General features: G+C 39.9%; 1 protein-coding gene across 4 annotated transcripts in view; it reads right to left on the bottom strand.

Annotated features, from left to right (window-relative positions):
- LOC101923523 (galanin receptor type 1-like) overlaps positions 1-24064 on the bottom strand; it is a 31163-nt gene extending 7099 nt beyond the window's left edge. The window contains exons 1-5 of one of the 4 annotated variants that reach the window (XM_055819034.1): positions 24001-24064; positions 22873-23014; positions 10931-12542; positions 9206-9271; positions 6781-7074 (exon numbers count right to left, since the gene is read on the bottom strand). In XM_055819034.1, coding sequence (XP_055675009.1) covers positions 6955-7074; positions 9206-9271; positions 10931-11635 — 891 coding nt within the window. In that variant the 5' untranslated portion in view covers positions 11636-12542; positions 22873-23014; positions 24001-24064 and the 3' untranslated portion in view covers positions 6781-6954. Of the gene's footprint in view, positions 1-6780; positions 7075-9205; positions 9272-10930; positions 12543-22872; positions 23321-24000 lie in introns of those variants that run through there. The other 3 variants (XM_055819032.1, XM_055819035.1, XM_055819033.1) reach the window with 3 other exon arrangements.
- Positions 24065-24145: the final 81 nt, after the last annotated feature.

Genomic DNA, 24145 nt, shown 5'->3' with positions numbered 1-24145 from the left:
TCCGCTCTGTGTTTCAATGGTAGAGAGATTGTCACTTTCCTGATCTAGTCATAGTTTGATGCAGCTAGCTGCACATCTTTTTTCAGAGCTGATCAGACTATCCATTTGTACTGTGCACCTGAGTCACGCAGAAATGGGAAAGGACATTCAAGGAGGTTTTCATTAAACAGTACATTCTCACTACCTTGCAGAAAAACTGGACTTCATTAGTGAGGCAACTTCTGGTTTCTGAATATGGTGGAAGGCTTTTTTTCTCTTTTTTTTTTTCTTTTTTTTTTCCTTCCATGATTCTGATGGAAGAAGCATGAAGAAGCCTATGCCTGTTCTTCCACGTTGTCTCATCAGCAAATAATAACTGACCCTTCCTTTATTACTGCTCTGTGGGAGGTTGGGGGGTATAATGAACTTGTTTTGGACTTTCGGTCATCCTTACCTTTATTCCCCAAATGTAGTTTCAAGCAATAATGTTCTGCTGTGACTCCAAAGGCAGACTTATTCTAGCTGATGCTGCTTCCTCACACCATACCAGACTTCCTCAGCCTTTGTGCGTGGGCCAGGAATTTTCTCTTGGCTTCTAATACAAAGCCTGTCTAATGATGTCTTTTTTGATAAGTTATTTTTTCCTGTTAGGCTCATCTCTAACTTGCATCTGCCCTTCCCTAAAGTTTGAGAGACAATCAGTGCACATTTTGATTGCCCCATACTTGATTTGGGTAAGCTACAGAGTTTCAGACTTGGCTATATATGTCATACTTTTACTGTAGTGAAGGCTTGGCAAAAATATAGTGACCCATAGTACCCCAGGCTTTTGCTTTTCGATACTGCAGGTACGCTCTGTCAGTGCCCAGGAAGGATGTGTGACTTAGCGCAATCTACTAGTGTACTGATGGAAGTGCTTGCCAGCTTCTGAGGAAAACAATTTTTGTGGCGTTAGAATCTGGGATTCTCTGTTTTCTGGAGACAGAAATCAATCAAGAGCATCCCTTTGCTTAAAGTCCCTCTTTAAGCCAGTGTGCAAAGTGAGAACTGACAGTTTCTTCTCTCCTGATGCCAGGTTCTTCTCTCCTTTGATCACAAATCTGACTGCCCCAATGCACTTGCAAACATCCTTTTCCTTTCTACCCCTGAAGTTCTAACAGAAAGGCCCCAAAGCACAATTTCATCTTTAGAAATGTCCTTATACCTCAGCAATAAATGCACCACGTTTCAAACAGCTGATTCAAAACCCACCATACCTATCCTTAACTAACTTAAATGTTGGATAGCAGCTTCCTCTGCTTCAGAACAAGCACATCTGTTAATTACTTCTGAAGCACTTCTGAGTGCCCATTGGTTTCTTTTTATACCTGAGTGTGATAGTACTTTTCAGTGGTCTGAAAATGTTCTTTTTCTATTATTCTGTATTTTCCTTCTTGCAATCAGAGATGGCAGCTGGCTGTCATGAAGAAGCAGGTTTTCAGTTATCAGTTCATTTTGGCAACTTGCACTGTGCGCTGAGAGGTGGACTCTTCATTTACCAGCAGCTTGCTTGCACTGTTTTAACTGCTCATCTGCACATCTCTCATTCTGTGATTATGTCACTAAGCTCCTTTGCTGATGCCCTTAATACTTACTTTGTATTCATAAATGCCTCTGAGCATTACGATATTCTTATTATCCGCTAATTGGTAATGATGCTCTCAATTCCTGCTACCCTAGGCTTTTGTTAGCAAAACAACTTGCAGTGTTTCCCTTCAGATTAATATTCTGTTGCTGGATGGATCCCAGGATCACATGTGTTCCTTTGTTCTACTTACAGCTGTTCAAGTGCCAAGGCCTTGGACATCGCATGTATTAAGCCTATATGAAAACCTTCCATTTGTGTGAACAGAAGCCAAAGAAACAGTTCAGCATCTAGGAAAGCAGTTACCGTGCAACTTTTGTCTGCCTCTCTTGGCCAAGATATTCAGGAATACCATCTGTCTTGAAGGAGTTCTGTATGTTTTACCTCAAGCTGTTGTATGACCTTCAAAATGCAGTGCTCCAGGGCGGGTCCCAAATCAACTCTGTATTTGTGTTTACTTAGCTCTGGGAGCGATGAACAGCTAATTTGCATATAAGTAAATGTAAGGTGGTGAATATATGAGCCGAGGAAAAGTCAGCTTCATAGAGAGAGTTGTGCTTTGAGCTGACCATTACCATTTAGGAGCAAGATCCTGGGCCTATGATAGTTTTTTGAACAGCTTTGTTCTCAAGTAGTGGCTATAAGAGGGGAAATTTAAAATAAGTAATAAAATAAGGCAAATACAGTTTTAGGAGTTATTAGGAAAGGAATAGAGAACAAGAGACACTTCTCTCCACCAGGTAAGCATGCTTCACCTTTCTATTGTAGTTAAACAATAGAAAAGCATGGTACTAATTTGTTAGCTTTAAATGGCTCAATTGCTCTGTTAATTGAACTAGATTCCAGAACTACTGTCCTTTTAAAGGGTCTTGCAAAATAGCTGTGAAATGCTCATCCCCACAAACATTCTTAAACTTGAAAAAGCATTTCAGATTGTTCAGCTTGCAAGTCTTGTTACTTGTTCTTTAAAGATGTGCAGAACAGAACTGAGTAAGCGTTCAGGAACCCTGGTGTGCTCCAGAGACCAGTAAACACCACAGGGCCATTTCATGATCAGAGTAGACCTTGGGTTGCATTAATTTCCATTGTTAAATCATCTTATTTACTGCAAATGTACGTTCAGAGTTCCTAGGGCTGGGCTGTTATGAAACACTTTTCAGCGCTGTCAGACAGGGAATTGTTAACTTTCCTTTGAGCCAAATTATAGACTCCCTGTACTCTGCATAATGTGGAAAGAAAGTAACAGAACTGAAACATTTATTTATGATAGAGGGGTGCATAGGATTTCTCAGCATGTAATCTTGCTGGCTGGCCTCAAGAAACGTTTATCCAAAACAAAACGATTATCCAAAACTGCAAAGGGGAATCCTGCAGCATCACACCATCTCAATTGTAAGGATGGCAACTTGTGCAGCTAGTATGGCATTAAATGGGGAAACAGGCAGCCATATCTCTTCTGTAAGCATATTCTTAGATCATCATGCAGAATTTCAGCCTAAGCTTGCAAAAAATCCTAAACTTCTTCCTTGATCTAATGCACAAGCATTACATATAAATGGAAAAAGTGTATTAAATTGAGCATTTCCAACATGGACATGTAGATGTCAAGCATATATAAAAAATAATAAAGTGGGGATCTGAATTAAAGGCCAAACTCTTTTGATAGTGGAACATGAAGTCAGGATGCAAAAGAAACTTTGTGCAAGGGAAATTTTTGCGAAATCTCACGTGTGTGTAAACTGAAAAAGCTGCTGTAGTTTGTACATAATCATACTGTAGATTACAAATTGCAACCTTTTTTTGTGTCATATATGTGCCTGGAAGATTGTATGTCATCTGTAGGATTCTGTTAAATACAAACTTGTTCTTTTCAGTGAGTGCTTGAGCACTGACTTCGAGGGAGTGGCTGTCAGAGCTTTCCAAGCTGCTTATATACTGGGCCCACTCAAACAAAATGTGTTTGTAATTAACTTTACAATCATGTATCTAAACATTGCCTACAGTAGGTTGGCCTTAGAAAACAGGGCCCTCCTAGCTGTCCTAGTCCCTACATGTCTTCAAATACCACAAACTTTCAGTACAATATTTTGTCAAATGGGACAATGATAGCATAAAGATCACAAATAACGGAAGAGAAGGGAAAGGTGACTTTGCAAACGTCATGCACAGAATGAAATCCACGCTGGGACCCCAGGTATATCTGTGGCAATGTTGTCTGGGAGACAACAGCAGGGTCTTCAAATCCTGCTGAAGTGAAACCTATCATTTAAGACTTATTTAGAGATATATACTTCATATACCATGATGCTTGACAAGGGCCCCTTGAGGGGAAACTGAGTGGCAGTGCCGCTCTTTTTTTAGGTGTATGTGTCAGAGCTCTTCTTAATTGTGCAGATAGCTAAAAAACTTAAGATTGTTTTAACTGGGTTTTGTTTCATACTCGGATAACAGACCGTAGGCACTCTTGTTTGCGTGTGCAGCTCTGCTTGGTCCCTGGGTAGCTGGTGCTCCTGGGCTGGGTGCAGACAGTGCATACCAGGTAAGCCTGTGTGGAAGGCTGAGCACAGCACTGTGAGGACAGGCACAGGAAAACCATGCTGCGCCAGAAAAAGGCAGAAAGAAGTGGTAAAGAGCAAGAGCATTCTTAGAATAACAGATTTCTAGTACTGTAGATAATTAATCTTTTTTTCTGCAGGTTTGATTTATTAAAAAAAAGAAACTTTTTTTTTTAATAATAAAAAAATGTTGATACAGATTACTATTACAATATGATCTTTAAAGGGAGAGGCTGAGCTACAGTACCAAGTGTCTGGTATCTGGTCTTCAGTAATACACTTCACATGCTCAGAGTCACTTAAATCCAGTGTTATTTTGCTTTTCTTACTACAGCAATGCAACTAGGAAAGTCAGGCATATACTTACGCAACACAGACTGTTCATTTGGCCATGCTATCATCATCTCTTCAGAAATCACCCTCGGTCTGCATCTAGCAGTTTCTTTCACTTGTTCCGTAAGTGTTTGCCTTCTGGAGATTAACGTGTTGTTTCCAGATTGACAGAATGTACTAATAGCAGCTGCAATACTGGCTCCTCTATGACCTTTTGGGTGGCTTGAATTTGGATTTGTCCCTGTAATCCTTATTGCACGTGTTTCTGTGTTCCGTGACTCGAGCTGTGTATTAGGGTGATGTTTCTTCTGCCTGTTATATCAGTGTTTACAGGATTTGGGGGTGGAGGGAATGATATTATACTAAGACTCCAACAAGATCAATGAAAGCTATAGGTTCAGAAACGAGTCATGACACTTTAAAAAATCTTACCCAATATTACTGGGCTTTTTTAGAAGCAGCCTATAATGGAGAATAATAGCAACATGTTTTTAGCCAGCATGTGGAATGCTGCTCAACGAGAAGTCCCTTCCCTAAGCTCTATGACACTTTGTTTTTTGTTTGCTTTGTTTCTTAACTATGTTTTGTCTTGAAGTGTTCTATCCCAGGGAGGGCATTTAGCACAAAGCAGAAGAGATTTTAGTTTTTCAAATTCTGAATGATAAAACAAACTGTTTGCAGTGGTAATGCAGGCAGCCATTCACTGGAAAATCTTGCTCAACAAGGACTCTGAATCTGCAATTTGATTTTTTTGAGACCTGTACTCATGTATGTAGCCCAGGTGAATGTTCAGTGAGATCTGAACAAATAGCTGTTTGCAAAATTTACTACTTATTCTGTAAAAAAAAAACAACCACCAAAACGGACAAAACAAACAGAAAAAACAAACAGGAAAAAAATGAAATTGACCAGACCCAAACCCCTTTCCTGTAGGGGTGGACAGAGGAAAATTAGCTCAAGTGTCCTGCTTTCTTGAAATCACAGGCGTGAAGTAGAAACTGAGTGGTCACAGTTCCAGACTGTACTCTTCTGTACCAGTATGACACTTTGTTTTCCATATCAGTGTGGTCAAGATACATGCTGTGAATTAATAGATGTGAATTAGGTAATTTTATCACCTCATATTGGACGACTTTGCTGTTGTGTTACAATTTCTTTTGATAGATCAAGGCAATTAGGGTTTGGCCACTGAAGTCACACACATATTTTAGAACAAGCTAGACATTCTGTACATGCTATATTAACCTTTCAAAGGTAGAGCAAGATTCATTTGTCATACATCTTTGAGCAAAATAAGCAAAAGCTGTTCACTTAATCTCTGATGAAGTTTATGAATTACAACCAAACAAAACTACTTGTCACTAATAGACCAATTAACTACATATGAAGGAAGCTAATTTAACAGAACTGACACACATACAAATTTCTTGTTAGGCTTTAATGTGAAGTGTTCTTAAGGTGATCTGCTTTAAATGATTGACACTCGATGTGTTTCAAGTATACTTTGAAAGCATATACAGGAATTGAGTGAGTCTGCAACCTACCCAAGAAAGACTTCTTATGAAGTGGTAAGAGAAGTGGTTGAAATAAAAAATACTTGAAATAGGTATGCTAAAGATGCTGTTTGACCTGCAGAAAGGCTAGATGAGCAGTTTCTACACAGGAAGTGTTGGAAGGACACAAACTGCGAAAGAATGTTTGTGTATAGAGGAATGTATTTGATTTTTCTTTCATCTGAAAGGATCACCTATTTAATTGGGCCTAACTGTGCCAAATGGAACAAGAATTACTACTGGGTATTCCAGAATTATGGACAGCAAAATACTTAAGGTGAGGGAGGAAAAAGTGCTGTACCATTAACTTGTCTGAACAGGTCAAGTGAAAGTATTTTTTTTTAAGATTGGCTGTCTCAGTCTTATCTAATCAGGAAACCCAAAGCTGAAGAAACTGTAGAGCGTTTTTTTCATCTAACTCTACAGGTCAAATCTGAAAATAATGCAGATTCATTTATGACATTCATTTTTTAAATGTTATTTTGTAACTTCCTGCTTTATGGGAAAATGACAGTAGTAATTTTCAACTGTTGGTAGCGTTCTCTTCAAATATAACAAAGAAATGGGTAGTGGGCCATTCATATATAGGTAAGGAAAGACAGAAGGGGAATTTAAACCAACCAGACTGTTGAGGGATTTATTTGTGATCTTGAGACCTAAAGCAACTTTTCAAAATAATGAAGTCATGAAATTATTCTGAAAAATGACAGCGCTTCTTAGCACTTTATTTGCTGTATTTTACGTGAACAGAATTGTCAACATATCTTGGTTGCCTTTTCTCATGGTAGCTATTAAACACACAGAACTCTGCCTGAGCTTTCTGCTTGTAGTCTGCACTGTCTGCCCAGAAATTATACTCTTGGTTCTCAGATTTTAATTCATACTATATGTGTGGCAGCATCACTGTTCATCAGAAAGTCAGTAGGCAAAATAAGGTGTGGTATTCTTCAGCGTAGTCTGTTCCATGTAGGTCTAGTGGTGGTCCAGCAGCAGGCAATACATAGCAGCTAATTCTTGTATAATTTATTGCCTTAGAAAAGGTGATTAAAAGAATGTTTATCAGAATCCACTCAAAATCAGATGAGCTGGACTAATAACATGAATCTCAACAAGATTCAGGAACAAGCAGAATAACAAAGTGGTATTTGTGAGGCTTTACGCTTATTTTGTGAACTTAGCAACTGTGAAGAAAACTTGATCAAAAAACACTTCTAAGGGGAGAGGGAAAGTAACTCACATCAAGGAAATATTGTGTGTGGTGTATTATAACTTTTATGTTCATCTTGTATTGTGAGATAATATTGCAAATATCAGTTGACTTCTATCCTTACAGGCAGTGTAGGTACAAGACCAATTGTGGATCGATAGTCCAAAGTGTACTACCAATAAAACTGAGCATATGTTAGTAAATGTAACGAACCAGTAGAAACTAAATATAATCTATAGTTAAATCTGGTTAGGATTTATAGGCATAAAGGACTCCGTAATAGATCTAAATCAACTAGAAGCAGCACAGGCCAGACCATTAAAACTCTAGCAAAATATTGTAGAGGATGTACCTGAAAGATATTATTTTTGTATTAAAACCCCTGGAGTTTTGTTTGAGGTGCTACCATAGCTGCTAAAAAGCACAGTTAACCTCCTAAAGTACCTCTGTTCTTTCCTGAATAGGTTGATCATGAAGACATGTATGTTGATGGGAACTGTGTGTTTTTCTGTGATACCTTAGCTGCATACCTAACATTAACCTACTAAGACTGGTTTCTTTCTGAGATAAGGAACATATGGCTATGTTATGTTTAGGGATATAACAGTAATTTTTTTTTTTCTCCATTATAGTGAGTCTCTGGTGAAAGAGAAATCAACAGAGGTGCCACTTCAGGTTATTATGAGGTATAGCTGCAGCATGCTGAAAATCTAGTATCTTGAATTCCTCGTCTTGTGAATGGTCTAGGTTTAGAGAGGCGTCCTGTAATGCTAGAGAATAAATCATTGGACGCAACTTGTCATGCTCAGAAGTGGTTCTGTGTTTCAAAACATCTGTAGCTTGTTGCAGCTGTGGTACCACTGTCTGTCTTTTTTTGCTGGAGTCACATCAAAGCTTTAATTTCAGTGTCTTGTACCCTTTTCAATCAAATGGCCATGTTTGCTGTAATGACCCTCATTTTTGTCACAGAATTATGATGACATCTTGTAAGGCTGCTGTAATATTGCAGGCAGCCACTGAAACCAGCCAATGCATTGGCTGAGAGCAAGTCAAAGCATTCCCTCATCATCTCCACTGATGTCACATCTGCTTGGGGGACACATGTGCTGCTCCTTTGGGTTGTACTGTTGCTGTGCCACTGGCACAGAGTGTGACCTGACAGCAGCTAATGATAGTACTCCATTACTTGCTGTCTTTGAGTAGCCAGAAAGCCTATGGTTTCACTTATCAATGCATTCTCAGCAAGTGTAACATTTCTGACTGAAGCAGCATTTTCCCCTTTCACGTCAGGTAAATCTGGTGTTACATCACTGAAATCAGTGAGTTCTGCTACCTGAAAACTTCTATTAATTACAGCTTATTCACTCTAAGAATCTTAGAAAAGATTCTATCCTTAACATTTTCCCCATTAAATACTTGCAATTTGGCCTCTTTCATGCAGCTTGAGCCAGGAATAACCCTGTTCTTTGGCTTGCAAAGGGATCAAACCAGGATCTGAATTTACCACTTACTTAGATGCAAACATTTAGAAAGATCTTAAATGCAAACTGCAGCAAAACTGAAGTACTTCAGTTTCAGTTCTTCAGGTATTTTTGTTTCAGCTTGCTGAGGTGTACTCAAAACACCTGGATATTTTTATAGTTGGAGTATCTTACTGGCTGCCAATGTAAAAAGATGGTATTTGTGAGGTTCTATTATAGCACAATAAATCAAAACGCAGTCCAGCAGGCATGTATATAGAGATCAGTATAGCATTTCAATAATGGCATCATTATGTACTGTGTTTATAAAGATATAACAAGCTGTCAACATGAATTCTGAACCTGAACTGAAAGACTGGTACATGAACAACACTTCAGTACATGGGTGGAGCTTGAAAAGGCTGTTAGTTATTTTGGAAACCTGACACATCTATTATTATAGTCAGTGTACAGATTAAACCAAAGTTATTTACCTTCCTTTTTGATCTCTCTGACTTCTTGGAAACGTTCTTTACTTTCGTATGGAGATGATATAAAACCTTTGGGGGGAGAAAGGAGCAATATATTGAATGGGAAATTGATATGTGTATATTAGCATTTGAACTTTTCATACAAGCACCAAAAATTAAAATAATTGTTTTAGCATGACTTCAACCAAAGTTGAATTTGATGCTTTGAGACTTCTAATTCTAAGCCCTCCACAGTTCTTTATCTTTCAAGAAACATTGTTTGGAAAAAGCATTAAAACAGCTGTATTTACAGAAGATGTAGTTCAGCATGTTATTAAGAGCTTGGCTGGCACAGCGCTGAAATCCACAGCAGCCTTGGAGTCATGGAGGAGTCAAAATCTTCCATGGATTTTGATTTTTAGATTGTGCTTCAGATTATCTATATTTATCCTCTAGGCTGGTTCTATACACAGGCAGAGAGCAGGCTGCCAGTACTGTACCCTGGTGTGACTGTCCTGCCGCACCTGAATGCAGCACTAACAAATGGGGCAGGCAGAGTGGCTTCTCCTTTCAGAGGGAGAGTCATAAGAAATGTTAGAGCACTGTAGGGAAATTCTCAATTAACAACTTCTAGATTGAGCTTTTGAAATCTGATTACGGCATGGCAGTAATGTGGTAATATTTCTACTTCAGCCTTTGGAGCTAACAGACTAAATTTTCTGAATCAATTATGAACAAAAGTATGCCTCTTAAATGCAGCTTATATTCCAGTTGCTGCTTACCTAGGGCAGCAAGGGAACAAACTACTGGAGCTACAGTGTCAGGAGATAAGAATTCTAGTGGCTTTTCCCTCATGACAAGCAAAGCCTGAAGTTTAGAGATTTTTTTTAGCTTAAATCTAAGTGCCTTGTCCTGTCTTTAGCATTGATTATAGCAGAATAGATGAGAATTGAAAGTAATGTATTTTTTGATTAAACAGACATGAACTTAAATTCCAGGAAAACTGTTTTTTTTCCAGGAGGGTAGACCTGCAACTGACTAGTGACAAGGAAGTCCAGTCCCTAGCAGTCCCATGGCACACCACAATAGGGTATTAACTAAAAATTCACAGAAAACTTATTCTGCATGCTAGCCCAACTCATCGACTTACTATCAGTCTTAAACTTGCTAAAGATTAGTAGGGGGAAACCAAAAATTCGACTGATAGCAATCCACAAGAAGAAATGAAGAGGTTTATTGCTGACTAAAACTGATTCTAACATGTCTTTTTGCAAACCTTCACAACACACAGTGTCTGAGTTTTGTGTCCAAAGGAGGGGAAAAAAAAAAAGAGAGAGAGAGAAAGAAAAGAAAGAAATTGGGGAGATGTCTTTATCTAATACTGTTCCTGTACACTCTCTGCATAGTTTCTCCCTCCATGGGTTTATCCTTTTACCAGGAACAAATATTTGTTATCAAAAAAGAACAAACTGAAACATAGGAAAACCAGCAAGAATCTTTAGGAGTTTTACTTGTCAGGCTGGGTGTCAACTTAACTGTTATAATCCTTTCTGTGAGCTGATGTAATTTCATTCTGTTTTCCTTCCCTCCCCCTGCCTCAGAGAAGTATTCTATACCAGGAGAGAATATGGAAAGGACTGAATTTATTATTTGTTGGCTGGGTAGCTTGAGTGTACACATCCAAGCCACCAAGAGTCTGGGAGTGATCTTTCCCTCCGTTTAAAAATTACTCACATCCCTTTCACCCACCTTGGCATAGCAGCAGGTGATGAGCACCAGGGGCAGGAGGTATCCCACCAGCAGGATGGTAATCTTGTATATCTGCTTGGCTGTTGAACCGTTTGCCCAGTACTCCCAGCAGAAGGAGCTGTTGGGTGCTTGATGATGTCCACTCATGAGGGCCTGGTGCTGGGCCACAGGGATGGCAATGAGTAGAGACAGCAGCCAAATGACACCCACACCAAAGGCAGCATTACGCTTGCTGCGGATGCAGAGTGAACGCTTGGCGTGGACCACAGCAATGTATCTGTCCACAGACATAGCCACCAGAGTAAAGATGCTGACCAGCATTGTTGCCATAGCCAAGTAATGAACCCACTTGCAAAAGAAGGCGCCAAAGATCCATTCTGGCAGGGAGTAGATGGTGGCCTGGAAGGGGACACAGAAAAGCAGAAAGGAGAAGTCTGCAATGCTCAAGTTCAGGATGAAGATGTTGGTAGTGCTGCGTGATGGGCGTCCCCCAGATCGGAGACGCCCCAAAACAACCAACACCAATGTGTTTCCCACCATTCCCAGGAAGAAAATCAACCCAAAAAGCACCGGTACAATCACCACCTCTGGGCCACCCCTGGTTGCTCCTGACCAGCATGTTGGGGCTGTTTGGTTGGTCTCAAGGCTGCACTTGCTGGTGTTGGCTCCAAAGGAAAACACAAAGTTGTCTTCCTGCTCCTCCATGGAGACAGGCTGCCTGGAAGGCAGGGAGCAGTCGCTGTAGCCCTGACTGCTATCGGGCAGGTCTACGTTTGTTAGTGGTGGCCAGTCTGAATGCTTGGGGTTTCCAGTGCTTTGTCTTTTGTGAGCAATTTTCTCCAGATGATTCTTCCAAGCTCTGTCTGATCCTGGTGCAGATTATTCCAGGAACTGGCAAAAAAGGCAGCTGAGGAATTGCAGCTACAGGTTTGGCAGTTGGTGCTGGAGAAGCTTATGTGGCAGAGAAAAAGTCTGTGCCAGAAGGGCTGAGGATGAGGCTGCTCTGGAAGCTTGGAGCAGAGGCAGAGCCACTGCAGCTCAGCTTCTTCATGCCCCTCCTCTTCTGCTTCCCTCCCACACCAGTCCCTGGATCTGCAGCTGTCGTACCTGCTTTCCCAGCTCTGATCGGTGCTTTGGCATAAAACCCAAATGCTGTCTGTGACCTGATCCTTTCAGAAAATAACTCCTGATCAGCTCTGTCCCCATAGGTTATTACTCACCGGGAGGGGAAGAGCAGAGCAAAAACAAGTTCTCACCCAAAGGGATAGGTCAAGCAGCAGCTGCTGAGCAATACCGTGTGCAGTTCTGTGAGGAGCAGCATTGGAACTGGCTGCGTGAGGAGGAAAAACGCTAAAATAACGGTTTTTATCAACGAGCAGGTTTTTTGGTTTTTTTTGTTCCATAGTCTTTAATGTGCTCACATTAGAGCACAAAGCAATCTGAATAGTTGGGTTTTCAGCACAAAAAGCTGGGAAAGACTTAGATTCTGCAGCTGGGTGGTCCTGTCACTTCTTGGACATCTGCCCAAATTCCTTACCGCCTGAATATTCGTGGATCTTGTTGATCCAGCTGTAAAGAAGTTCTTCATTCAGCCCAGTAATGCCAAGAGCATCTGCACTGGAAAAGGAAACGTTCAGTCTTTCTAGCTGTGAGGAGCTCTAATATTCCCTGCCAGGGAACAGAGATAGGGATTTTTTATATATATATATATTATTTTTTTTTTAGAAAAGTGTTATTAAGGATTAATGGCTAGTTATTGTGGGGGTTATGTTTACTTATAGAAACAGTATGTATGTTTTAGAAGGCACTGAGTAACTTGGTTTTGACGGTCTGTTTCCTTATATTTCCTGACCGATTTTGTGAACTCTACAGGCAGTAAGGAGGGAACAAAGTTTAGGCAAATACTAACAGTACCGGCACACAGTGATTTATGCATACAGGGTAGCTTCTTGCTCAGAAGGGTACACATCTCTCTCAGTGGTTACAGGTCTTTGTCATGGTGGGCCACCACTGGCTTCTGTGGATGCGAGGTTTAGGCTGGAGGGAGCCCTTTAATTTTTGAAACAAAGTTTGGTATTGCCCTGCCTTGTGACTTCTTTCCAAGCTGCTGTTGAGAGGTAATTGGGCTGCCTTCTTTAGCCTGCTCTGATACACTCTTGTTTAAAATCTGTTATGAAGCTAGACTCCTGATTTTCCCCCGTGGTTTTGAGGCAGGTTATGGGGTGACGTGGGAAGTGGCCAGGGAGTGAGAGATACCTAAGTTGCAATGGAAAAATGTATCTACCCTTGTTGTGTGCCAGCGAGCAGATCACTGTAGCTGGACCATCTGTCTAGATGACACCTGCATTTCTCTTGGTCTTCTGCGGCCCGGCTGCCTTGTAAGCTGTGGCACAGCACCTCAGACACCATGAAGTCTTCCAGTCCCCCAAATCTGTCTGTTTGCTGGGTTCTCTGCCCTCCGCTGACAGCTGCTTGCAACGCTCCGCATTTCAGGGACCCTGCAAGCTCTGGGGCCGTGATGCAGATCCGAGTGCCATCTGCTGGCGTTTCCCCTTCACTGCTTTCAGGCGGCTCCCGTGGTGGCCCTTGGCCTTCCTTTCCCTCAAACGTCCAGTCAGTCCCGCTGTTCAGTAATGAACTCTGTCTGCTGCTGTTTTCCTCTCGTCCTCGTGCACGTACACACCCTTAAATCATGAAACTTAAATATACTTGCTTTTCCTTTTGTGGTAATATGTGAGCACTGTACGGTTATTTCTTATAATACTATTTATATGACTTCCTGTAACATTTTAGAGAAGGGTATTGACAGTGATTTCAATTGATGTTTCTGTATTTTAGACCTGTTTGGGTTTTTTTCACCCCTTTTCTTTATTGGGCAGCCATATCAGAATATATTATTTAAGAAGAACCTGTAGCAATCACAGCAAATGGGAGCGTGAGTGTGAACAAAATAATAAAAACTGCATCACGAGTGATTTCTACTGCAGTACACAGTGAGGAGGAACAGATCATAGGAATGTTTAGATTTCTAAAACATTTTTTAAAAAATCTCCTAAATTCTTACAGAAGCACATTACCAGCTTGCTTCTCCATCTTCAGAATTTTATTCATTTTTTTTTAATGGATTGCTCCAGGGTTGGTTTTTTTTCAGATTTCAGTGAGAGTGTTATAACTGGTGGAGTGGAAGGAAAGGTGAATATTCTGGATGGAAGGTGGCAGTGACCTGCTGAATTAGACAGCCACTAAACTAAGTGCAAAAAGCTTGCTTTCACCAGGGAACTGAGATGCTCCAAATGTGACTTCAAATGGAGGTTGGCTGGTGTGGGAGTATTCCTGGCTGATCTTACTTGAGAGGAAAAAATTTCCAGCAGTAATTTACATGCTTTGCTGAAAACTTATCCTGAACTTGTGCTTACTGTGGCATTCAAAAGTTCCGAAAAAGGTCAAGATTCCTTATTCTGTTTGTCTCTTTCTGCCACTTCTCAACTGCTTTAAATGGTGTGTTTTTGACAGAGAGAAATCCCCTGTCCTCAAGAATTCACAGCCCAAATGCAGTTGGAAGGGAACTGTCCATGCTTAGACAAAGTACTTGCCATAAGACATATTTATTAGTCCAACTAGGCAAAGAAGATCAGGTCACTTCACTGAGTGCAGGAGCACAAACAGCAAGTGAACCTGTAATGTCTGATTTGTTGGGGACATTCACATTATGTGGTACTTGAAAATTTGTGGTGTTTCACCTGAAAACTATGAAAAATTAATGCACTGTGGACTGGGGTCCATGAAATATCTCAGCCCTACAAATTCTGCTGTTCTTTAGAAACTCCGTTGCTTCCTGGATGAAGACAACAAACATTTAAAAATGAGTAAGATGCTGGAAGAAAAGGAAACTGAATATTCTTTGTGGGAGGAAAAATAAGGTAGAAGTTTGAGAGTCGTCATCTAGGTTGAGACTGAACTGGAAGCCAGATGCTGTTGCCTTTGTCTGAGCTGGTGTTGGGCCAAATGAAAGCATTGGGCTCACATGCTGAGTCCCTGACTAAACAGGCATTGGAGGTGTCTTGTTGAGAGAGGACAGCACTGGACCTCTATGGATAAATTGACAATCCCACAGTAAGGAGAAGAGGGGGAGAATGTCAGCCCTAGGAACAAGAATGGTGGGAAAAAATCCAAAACATTAGATGGTAGTATTTAAATGGTAACATTTTTAGCCTATGTAGGTACAAACTAATTTGTCCATTTTCTGATTGCTAATGGGTGCTTCAGCTCCTGAGTATGCTGAATATCAGCGTAAATCACTCTTACTCTTTTGATAGTGATGGTTCAGCTTTTTGATAACTGTGCATTAGCTCTCTAAGCCTCTTTTGAGTGGAAGGAGGTCACTCAAGCATAACAGTGGGCAAGAACCCTACTGTCACACTTCCTTCTTTCTCTCCCTGGAGAATGTGGGTTGCATCTCAGATCCAGATCCATTTAAGGAAAACAAACAGACATCCAGCCCCAAAAGTCCAATTCGTGGCTTTGAGTTCAGCAGCTGCTTTTCTATACTCTGCTTTTCAGAAAGCTAACTTGGGCTGAAGAGCCCTTTAGGCTGAGTAATGAGCTACTTAGATGCACCCACTAGGAAACAAGCAATGGTAGGTCTGAAATCTCTGCACCTGGATTGTAGCAACCCTCTCCAATTGTGATCTCAAGCTTGATTGTGCATGGGGAGAGAAGGTGAAGTGTCCATTCCCCTTGAAGTATGACCCCAAGAGGGGCACAAGGTCCTGCTGCCTGCTCTGCATATATTGGCCCAAAAAATGAGAGCCCAGATTAAATCCCTTTCTCACCCTACATAATCCCTTTCCTAAAGAAACTAAAACCTTCATCCTCTAGACACTAAGTTACTTGTCCACCAGGCCATAAATCAAGGTGTTTGGGGTACTCTTGCCCATGTGCGAGCTGTGATGAAGTGCTGCAGCAAGTACAAATGTCACAGGGCCAGAGAAAAAAATAGACTCTTAAAGCTAGGCGCTTGGTGGAGGAAAGAGTGAGTTCTGAAATATGACTTCTCTGCTTGGTGAGTTTTAGAGTTAAAAGGTCAATATAATGATAAGTAAATCCTCTCAAATTTTGTGAGTTATGAAGTTTGAGTCTCTTGTGTGGAGGATTGGAGCTGAACCCTTGTATTTCTCTCTGACCATGGAAATGTCAAACATTGTGTGTCATGAAAAGATAGAAACATCTTTTATGGGAAGTCTGAAATTGTTAATGTGCTATGTCAGTGTGTGAACTAAACTGGAACCTTAGGGGTCATAAATAGCCATTCCCTCTCGCTTGTGGATCTCAGAGGGCTGGACATCAGTTTGGTAAGTAGATATCAATTTGGCACAAGCCTGTGCATGTGTGCACAAGGGAGAGACTTCAAAACACGGAACAGGCTGGTTTCATCAAACAGCTGTCTGAGAGGGTACTCTCCTGCATATGGGTACCTAAAGTCACAAGTACCAAAGATCAATCACTTGGTATCTTTTGAAGTGTTTCAACTTGATCTGAACAATTTATTAGGCTGTAAAACTCTTTCCTGATGAAAGAGGTTTAGACTGTACATAACTGAGAAGAGAGTCCTTTCATTTTAATTGCTGACAGCTTCTAACACAGCTGCTCTGAGTCCTGTGATGTTGCCATTGAGATGGTACAGTAAGGATTTAAAGCAGATGGAGGTTTACTAATTAATTCTTAACCTATTAGATCAGTTCATACTATTTTTAAAAAAACTTAATCATGGAACTGTTTGAGTGGGCTGTTGGCTGGCTCTGTGGATGTGCGTGTTTGTATTGCTTAAGTGTTAGTTGAGGTGAAAGCTCATGGCATGTACAGCCATGTAACAACAGAAAAACAAAGCAAGTTCTTAAATGTAAATATAGGCTAAATACTGAAATTGTGACAAACCAAGCAATAGCATTCTGTGCTTTCCATCCCCAGCAAGGACAGGAAGATCACAAGGGTGTACCTACACAAATTTGCATCACACTTCTGGATTGAGACTGCTAATTGTTCCTGCTTTTTGTGGCTTGTACCATAATCACTCTCCAAATCAGCTTCTAATGGCCTGTACTACTTCCTAGCAAACACATAACCTAAAATATGATAAACTGAACTTGGGAAATATACTGATCTGGCAGAACTTCATGTTTATGTCACTCTAAAATTTGCATGGAGCTCATCTGAAGTTAGTATTTTTTCCCTCAAATCGTTAAACCATTAATCTGTTTCCACAGGTTAAATAATTTTAGATAAAATTCTAGCTGATTTTTGACTGTTATTCAAAGAAAGGTCTTATTTAGTAGAAGGTACTTTGAACTAAGAAAAGTCCTTTTGGTTCCAAGTCCTTCAGTACTATATCTGCACTGCTCTCAGGAGTACGCTCCTTTCCAGGAGTTTGAGAGTGTGAGCTCTTGTGAATTCTGGCTTTCACCCATTTTAATAGGTAGGGAGGGGGAGCTGAAGTGTACCATCAGTTCAGCTTCACGTAGATTTATAGAACAGTCTTGGTTTTTCAGACAAACTATTTTGTTTTGCTCAGTATCTCAGTGAAGGTATTGCTGAATTGTTTTCTATATGTTGTACATCTTCAGATTATTCACTAGAAACGACCTGTGGGTAGTTTATCTATTTTGCAGGTGTCTTAGCACATAAATTATGGTAAGGACTCAGTCTTCATTCCCTGAGGGAATTCCATTAAAACAGGGAATATTTCTAAAAATCTCTTAGGAGGCCTTATAGGTGATTCAGGCCACAGGACTGAATATGTCATCTGCATGTTGTCTGCCTGACCTGCTTATATGTAATCACTGAGTGCAGGCAGTGTATTTCAGAAGAAAAAAAAACTGTCCTGAATAATGTAGGCTGAGTGAAAATTGTTACCTGTAGCAGTGGGGAGACAAATCCAACTTTACAGAACATTCTTTGATGTATGAGAAAAAACGAAGGTAGTTATTCAGAAGCTTATGGAACAGATAGAATTTTAAAAAGCAAACCAACAACCAGACAACTTCTAAAGATTACTACTTCATTGTGCACATAATTTGGCATCAACTAAAGCACAGACATATGCTGCTCGTGTTCAAACAGTTGTCTTTAAAAGTGTGTCTGTAGAAAGCTTCAAAACAACTCAGAGATTTGCCTTTTTCATCCTTAAAGAGCTGTTTTATGGTGACTTGTAAAGTCAGTCTCCAAGGTAGAAAATTATGTTGGTAATAAACAGATCACATTCAACCTGATGCAGATCAAGGGAGCAGAAACATTTTGTTCAATCCTCCTCTGAGCAGTTTACCATATTGTTACTAAAACAACTGATAATAATCTCTTTGCCAAGCTCTTTTATCTCTTGAGGTAGTGTTTCATATCGTATGCTAAGATAAAGACTTTCTTTCTCTGCCAGAACCTCCTGTCTCCTGATGAAGGAAACTTAAATATATATTCTGGTAAAAGGCTTGAGGCTCTCAGTAACTCTTACACACTTCATATGCCCTGCTAAAATAGCTTATCTGCTATTTTTTTTAAAAAATATCTTTATTTTCTGTAGAATGGGCTGGGACTATTTTTTTGAAAAACAAAACCAAACCAAAACCAGAATATCTTTTGTTCCTTGTTTTATGTGACTTGAATGATCGAAGTTCTGAATGCTTTTTTACAGTTTAACTTCATGCTGTGTTCAGCTTATTCTAATTTAACTTCTTCGCTAGAAATAGAAAGTAAGTCACATGAGACTTACACTGATTTATAGTATAGGTTTTAGAGTCAGTATGCAGCCTATGCTTAGGCCAGTGAAGGTTGTAATATGCCTAAGCTGCTTCAGTCTTCTGTGATTAGATACTCTGTAAAGTCACATGGGAGAGTGTTTTTAGTTATCTCCAGTTGTTTTATACAAACAATCATGTAATTCAAAACTAATGGTGAATAACATAAATAACCTGCATCCTTCTCTCTACATTGCAGGAGCTCTAGGTAATATAAAGGGTAATTTTTCAAAATCCATTTTAACTTAACCCGTGTTTGAAATCTTCCAACTCCCACAGTGTATGACCCAGTAACACAAGATCTGATTCTTTTGTTTAACTTCCTTAGTAATTATCTAGGTTAACTATATGTACACGAGAACTCTGGAGTACGTTTTCCTGTGAACTCCAGTGCGAGTCTCTTAAAAGTGAGGCACAACTCAGCCTTACTGGCAGAAATAGATCCAAGCTGAATCACTGACTAGGAAGACTGAACTGTTGAACTATTCAGCTATTTTTGATTTGTTAGTCATATATACCTTCTAGTGAAACATTTTCCTTTTGGTAAAAATCAGTAACAATACTTTCCAATTACTTGAGAATGTGCTCAAAATACCCACAGAGATCTTTTGCCACATTGATGAATTATCAGACTGCTAAGAAATGAAATTAGTACTTCAGTGAAAGTTTTTCAGCTTTAGCTAGATACTCAGTCAACAGTCTAAGTCCCATCAGCTCCACTCTTGAAGCAAGAAGCAATAGCAGCTTGAAAACTGTAAGAACTCAAAATTCAGACAGTGACTTTTCTTTGATTAATAGGTATCATGGTTGCATACATGAATAAAAGCAGCAGTGCAGAAATACTGGGTTCTCTTTATGCAAACTGAAGTGTGTGATGCCATTGACTTTGTTTTAGGCCCTTTGACAACTTCTTTTGAGGCAGTTAAGTGAATTAAGAACTGGTGAGTTCCCTGTCTCTCCCAAACTGGCTCTATCAGAGGCATGATGAGGCAAGTCTGGTTAAACACAGAGGAGTTTAAATGCTCCTTAGTGTGGGGATTAATCCTTCATATGACACTTTCATGTCTTCCTTACTGGACAGGTAGATGCATGGCAGATATTGCTGATTATAAATACCCTACAAAGTACTTTTCCCTTACCTAGACTTTAAAAGAAAAATAAAACAACTCCATTTGAACAGCCACAAGCATTGTATCTATGCTTTGTTTGCAGACTTTCTTCTGCAGTTTAATTTTTGATAAGGCAGGTAGAGTTGTTTAATAAAGCTTGTTATTCATTTACAACCAACCAAGTAACAAATTATGATCTTGGTTGCAATGGAAATCATATTGGAATAAAGCTACAGAAGGTGAAGATTGTTGGGTATACAGTGTTGGCAGGTATATATAACAAACTAGGACAAGAAAATGCCAAAACCATAATAAACCTCAAAACAGGATGCTTGTTGATACTTGTTGCTTATTCTGTAGAGAATAAGGGAAGTGTTCTGGCTTGTGTCATGAGATTCAAGACAACATATCTTTCCTGTGTGTTTTTGTGGTTTTTGTCCAGCTCTTTTGTGAACTGAGTGTGGTCAGAGTGATGAGAGTGATATCTCACATTTTGGCCTTATACAGAAGAATGTCTTGATTTGGGTCCTCATATGTGATACATTTGTAAACATATATGACTATGCAAAGGGCAATCGAATCCCAATGCAGAGTCTGAGGAGACATACTTGTGTTGTGAAAGCTGGCAGCAGAATGTCATTCTGGAGAGGCACTGCTCCGCTTGTTAAATACCAGACTTGCTGGTGTTTAGAGGAAAAAAGCTGAGAAGGTATTACAGCTTCACTAGAGTTATCGGCTTGGTCCATCCTCATTTGAAAAATAGATCACTCTATGACAGCATGAAAACACTTAGCTTCTCATGGTGATAACCTAGTTTAGGGCTGGTTAACAAACCTGTTTTCCCTGCATGTGTATCAATTTTGGTTTACCTAGCTGGTTGGGTAAGATCACTTGTCTTGTTCATCTCCTAATACTCCTCTTTCTATAACAAGATACACTGTCAACTGGCTAGTTCTGGAGAATAACAAAATTCTGCAGTAGCTCTCCTGAGTAAGTCTTGGTCTTTTGCTGTGCAAATACCCCTTTTACTCAGGCTATTATCACAAAATGCTGCTTGTTGAGAAAGAAGAGATGTAAGTGTACATGCTGCTCTTTAATAGGAAAAAGTTTCCATGGTGATTTTCTCTCATAGCTGCAAGGGAGCTCTCTTTCCAATAGAACCACATCAATTGTCTGTCTACTGCCTTATTCAGATTACTGCCAAATTCCTCAGTTAAAAAAGCCCTGTCCTTAAGCATCACAGTATGTTGTGTAGATGATAATCAGAAACAATGGATCCTAAGTTGGTAAATTTTCTGGTCTAACAAAGACATCCTAAGACAAAGGTACTTTGAAGTCTCTCAACAAGACTTCTGTAAAAAAAAAAATAAAATAAAAATTTGCCCCCAGCTCAGGATGTTTAAGAGCACATGCAAAATATCCAGAAGATACCATCCTCTCTGCCACCATAATCTGTCTGTTATGTGACAGTAGATTTGAAGCATTTTGTGGAGACAGTCTTAAGCACCGGTGAACGCAGTAGCCTAAAGGTCACACCTAGTAACTTGCTTGCTGCTGACACCATAGTGTGAGTGACTTCAGTGGATGAAGCACTCCTGTCTTTCCTGAGCTGTATGATCTTCCATTTTCCCAGAATAACCTGGGAGTAAACACAAGTTAAAAAAAACCCCAAACCTAACAACAACAAACCCTCAAAAAAGCTCAGTACAAATGCCAATATTACACAGGCCAAAGTACAGAAATGTAATTTGCAATGCTGTGTTCATGAACACTGGTCAGTTCATATCACTGAAAGATTTAGGCTAGGTCTATGCTTAAACTTACACTTCCAGAGCTGCCAGCTGTGAGTGCAGGGGTAAAACATCTCTAAACCCAGTGTAGCTGCTGTATTTCACAGTAAGGGAGGGAATAAAGAGGACTCAGGTCTGGGTCAAGGATCACCTGGACATATCTACAGATCTGAGATAATGATCATGATTTAGGCCTCCCACTAAAAATCAAAGCAAAGTCTTTGAAACTCAAATTAAAAACCCGACCTGTTACTAAGTGGCAGAAATTAAGCTGATGAAGCAGACTTGCTCTAAACTGGGTTTTCTCATTGATACCAAAAGGATTTGCTCTTCTTGGAAACCTGTGCTGAGCAGGACACGTGGCATTCAGTGGAGCTTGCTGCCCTGCATGGCTGTAGGTGCCTAATGTTGCAAGGGCAGCTGCTACTTTAATAGAAATGGCTTTGCTGTTGCTGAAAATTGGTGTGGCAAGTCGCAGAACTAGAGTTTTGAGAATTCTGCTTTTAAACAGGAAAGAGTGCCTATATACGAAACAATCCAGAATGGGAAAGCAATGTTTCTAAGTTTTGGGTTTTGTTTGGTTTCTTTTTTTTTTTTTTTAACTGTTTCTGGAAACCTTTTTAGTTATAATTCCTGACCTGTGCAGGCAACAATTCCTGCTGTCTGCAAGGCTTTTGTGATCTCTTCTATTGCTATTTTAAGAGATCTTTCTTTTTATTTTCTTGTTATGGGGAAAAAAACCCAACAAAAAACCTAAACAAACCCTCCCACCTATCTGAAGCAAGTTAGCTTGCATCTTGGTTCACAGAAATGGTCTATAGTCCTGATAATTAGCAATCTGTAATCAGATCACGGATTGGGTGTGACTTTATTTGGGAAGCTCCTGCCACCTTGTGGCAAAAACTTGCATCTTTCTTGAGTCAAAATAATTCATTTGGATGCCTAATAACTTTGTTGAAAAAAATGTATAGCCAAACAAAAAGGAAGCAAGGAGACAGGATGATTTGCTTGGTTTGCTTCGCTATTTGGGCATCATCACTTGTAAATATTACACGTATTTTAAAATTAGCATGATTTACATGGATAGATAAGCTTATTGCAACTTTTTTTCCTGTAGCTGCTTTGCCCATCTTTCTTTCCAACACACTACAGAAATTAATTCTGTGAAAGTATTGAGCCAGGAGAACCCACAACAACTTCGGTGTTTGTATAAGAAGTTGTTGACAAGAGTCATTGATGAATGTCGCAGTAGTACTTACATGTGTCATCCTGCAAGGTATCTGCTTTCATTATGGCACTCTTCGCTTTCAACTGTAGAAAACGTTCAGCTAGCGATTACAAAGCTTCTTAGTGACTGCAAAGCTTTTGTGACATCTTGATATGCTCCATGAAGCCTTTTCTCTGTTCAGAAGACAGGAAAATAAAATTCGCATCAGTGAAGAGAAACGTTCATGTTTGTACTCCTTCATGTTTCTTTTGCATTTGGTAATTGGTGTCAACTGATGTGGTTCTGTACGTGCATATGCTGAGAGTGTACGGCATCATCTGAACTGTTTTCACAGATGCTGCTCAAACTAGGGTTGTGAAACTGTGGCAGCTTCAGCCACCCACAAGTGAGAGTAACGTGGGGAAAAGTAGGTTCTTGCTGACTTGGTTTGTAACCTCTTTGATTTCCCAAGCTTAGCTTAATATTTCTTGCAAGGTCTTACCTGAGAAATATGTTGCAGCTATGCTGATTTAAATAATTATAACAACCAATGAACCTCCCATCACCAACCCCTCCAAGTGTGAGCACACTCCATTTCAAGACCTGAAACTAATACTGAGATAATTAGAAGAAACAGATGGAATTTAATTTGCAATAGTTAAGGCTCCTGTATTGCTATTTTTGTGCAAATGGAAATTTTGTTACATGAGATTTCCTCTAACATGTTGTAGCAGTTTCTAGTTAAAACACTGATAGCTATGCTCAAGAAATGCCAAACTGACAGCCTGGGACATTGCCATCTTTACATGGAAGTCAGATACCAAGTTTGGATACTTGATAAACAGCATTTATAATACTATGTTTAAGTGGCTTGTTCCCAAGCCATTTCAACCACTGTATGTGGTTTTAAAGCTGATTCCCACAAAAAACTATATCCATGTCAAATGCTGGAGTGCTCTTATGCAGGATAGGTGATGTCATGAGCTGGTAGAGTATAAGGATTTATGGAGAAACCAAATTGCAGTTAAAAATGGCTGCCCAAGTAAGCATCTGCATTTGCAAAGCCCTACTTTCCCAGCTGTAGTAATCTACAATTTAATCTGTGCTGGCAGTAAAAACACTAGTGCTTTGGACATGTAAGCATTGAGATTAGCGGAGCTAGTCTGTGGCTGGAACAAACCTTCCTAGTGTGAAAAATAGTTCCAACACATTAAGTTATCCCTCTGTGTCCTGACAGCAGCTGGTATGAGTTTAAGTGCTGCAGTTATTTTATAGCTTCTTAGGGTGCTCCAAAATATGTCTGAGGTGAATATAACATGAGATAA

The sequence above is a fragment of the Falco peregrinus genome, chromosome 14 (assembly GCF_023634155.1).
Source record: "Falco peregrinus isolate bFalPer1 chromosome 14, bFalPer1.pri, whole genome shotgun sequence".
Taxonomy (NCBI): domain Eukaryota; kingdom Metazoa; phylum Chordata; class Aves; order Falconiformes; family Falconidae; genus Falco; species Falco peregrinus.
The sequence above is the reverse complement of the archived record's forward strand: the minus strand, read 5'-3'. Positions and strand labels throughout refer to the sequence as shown.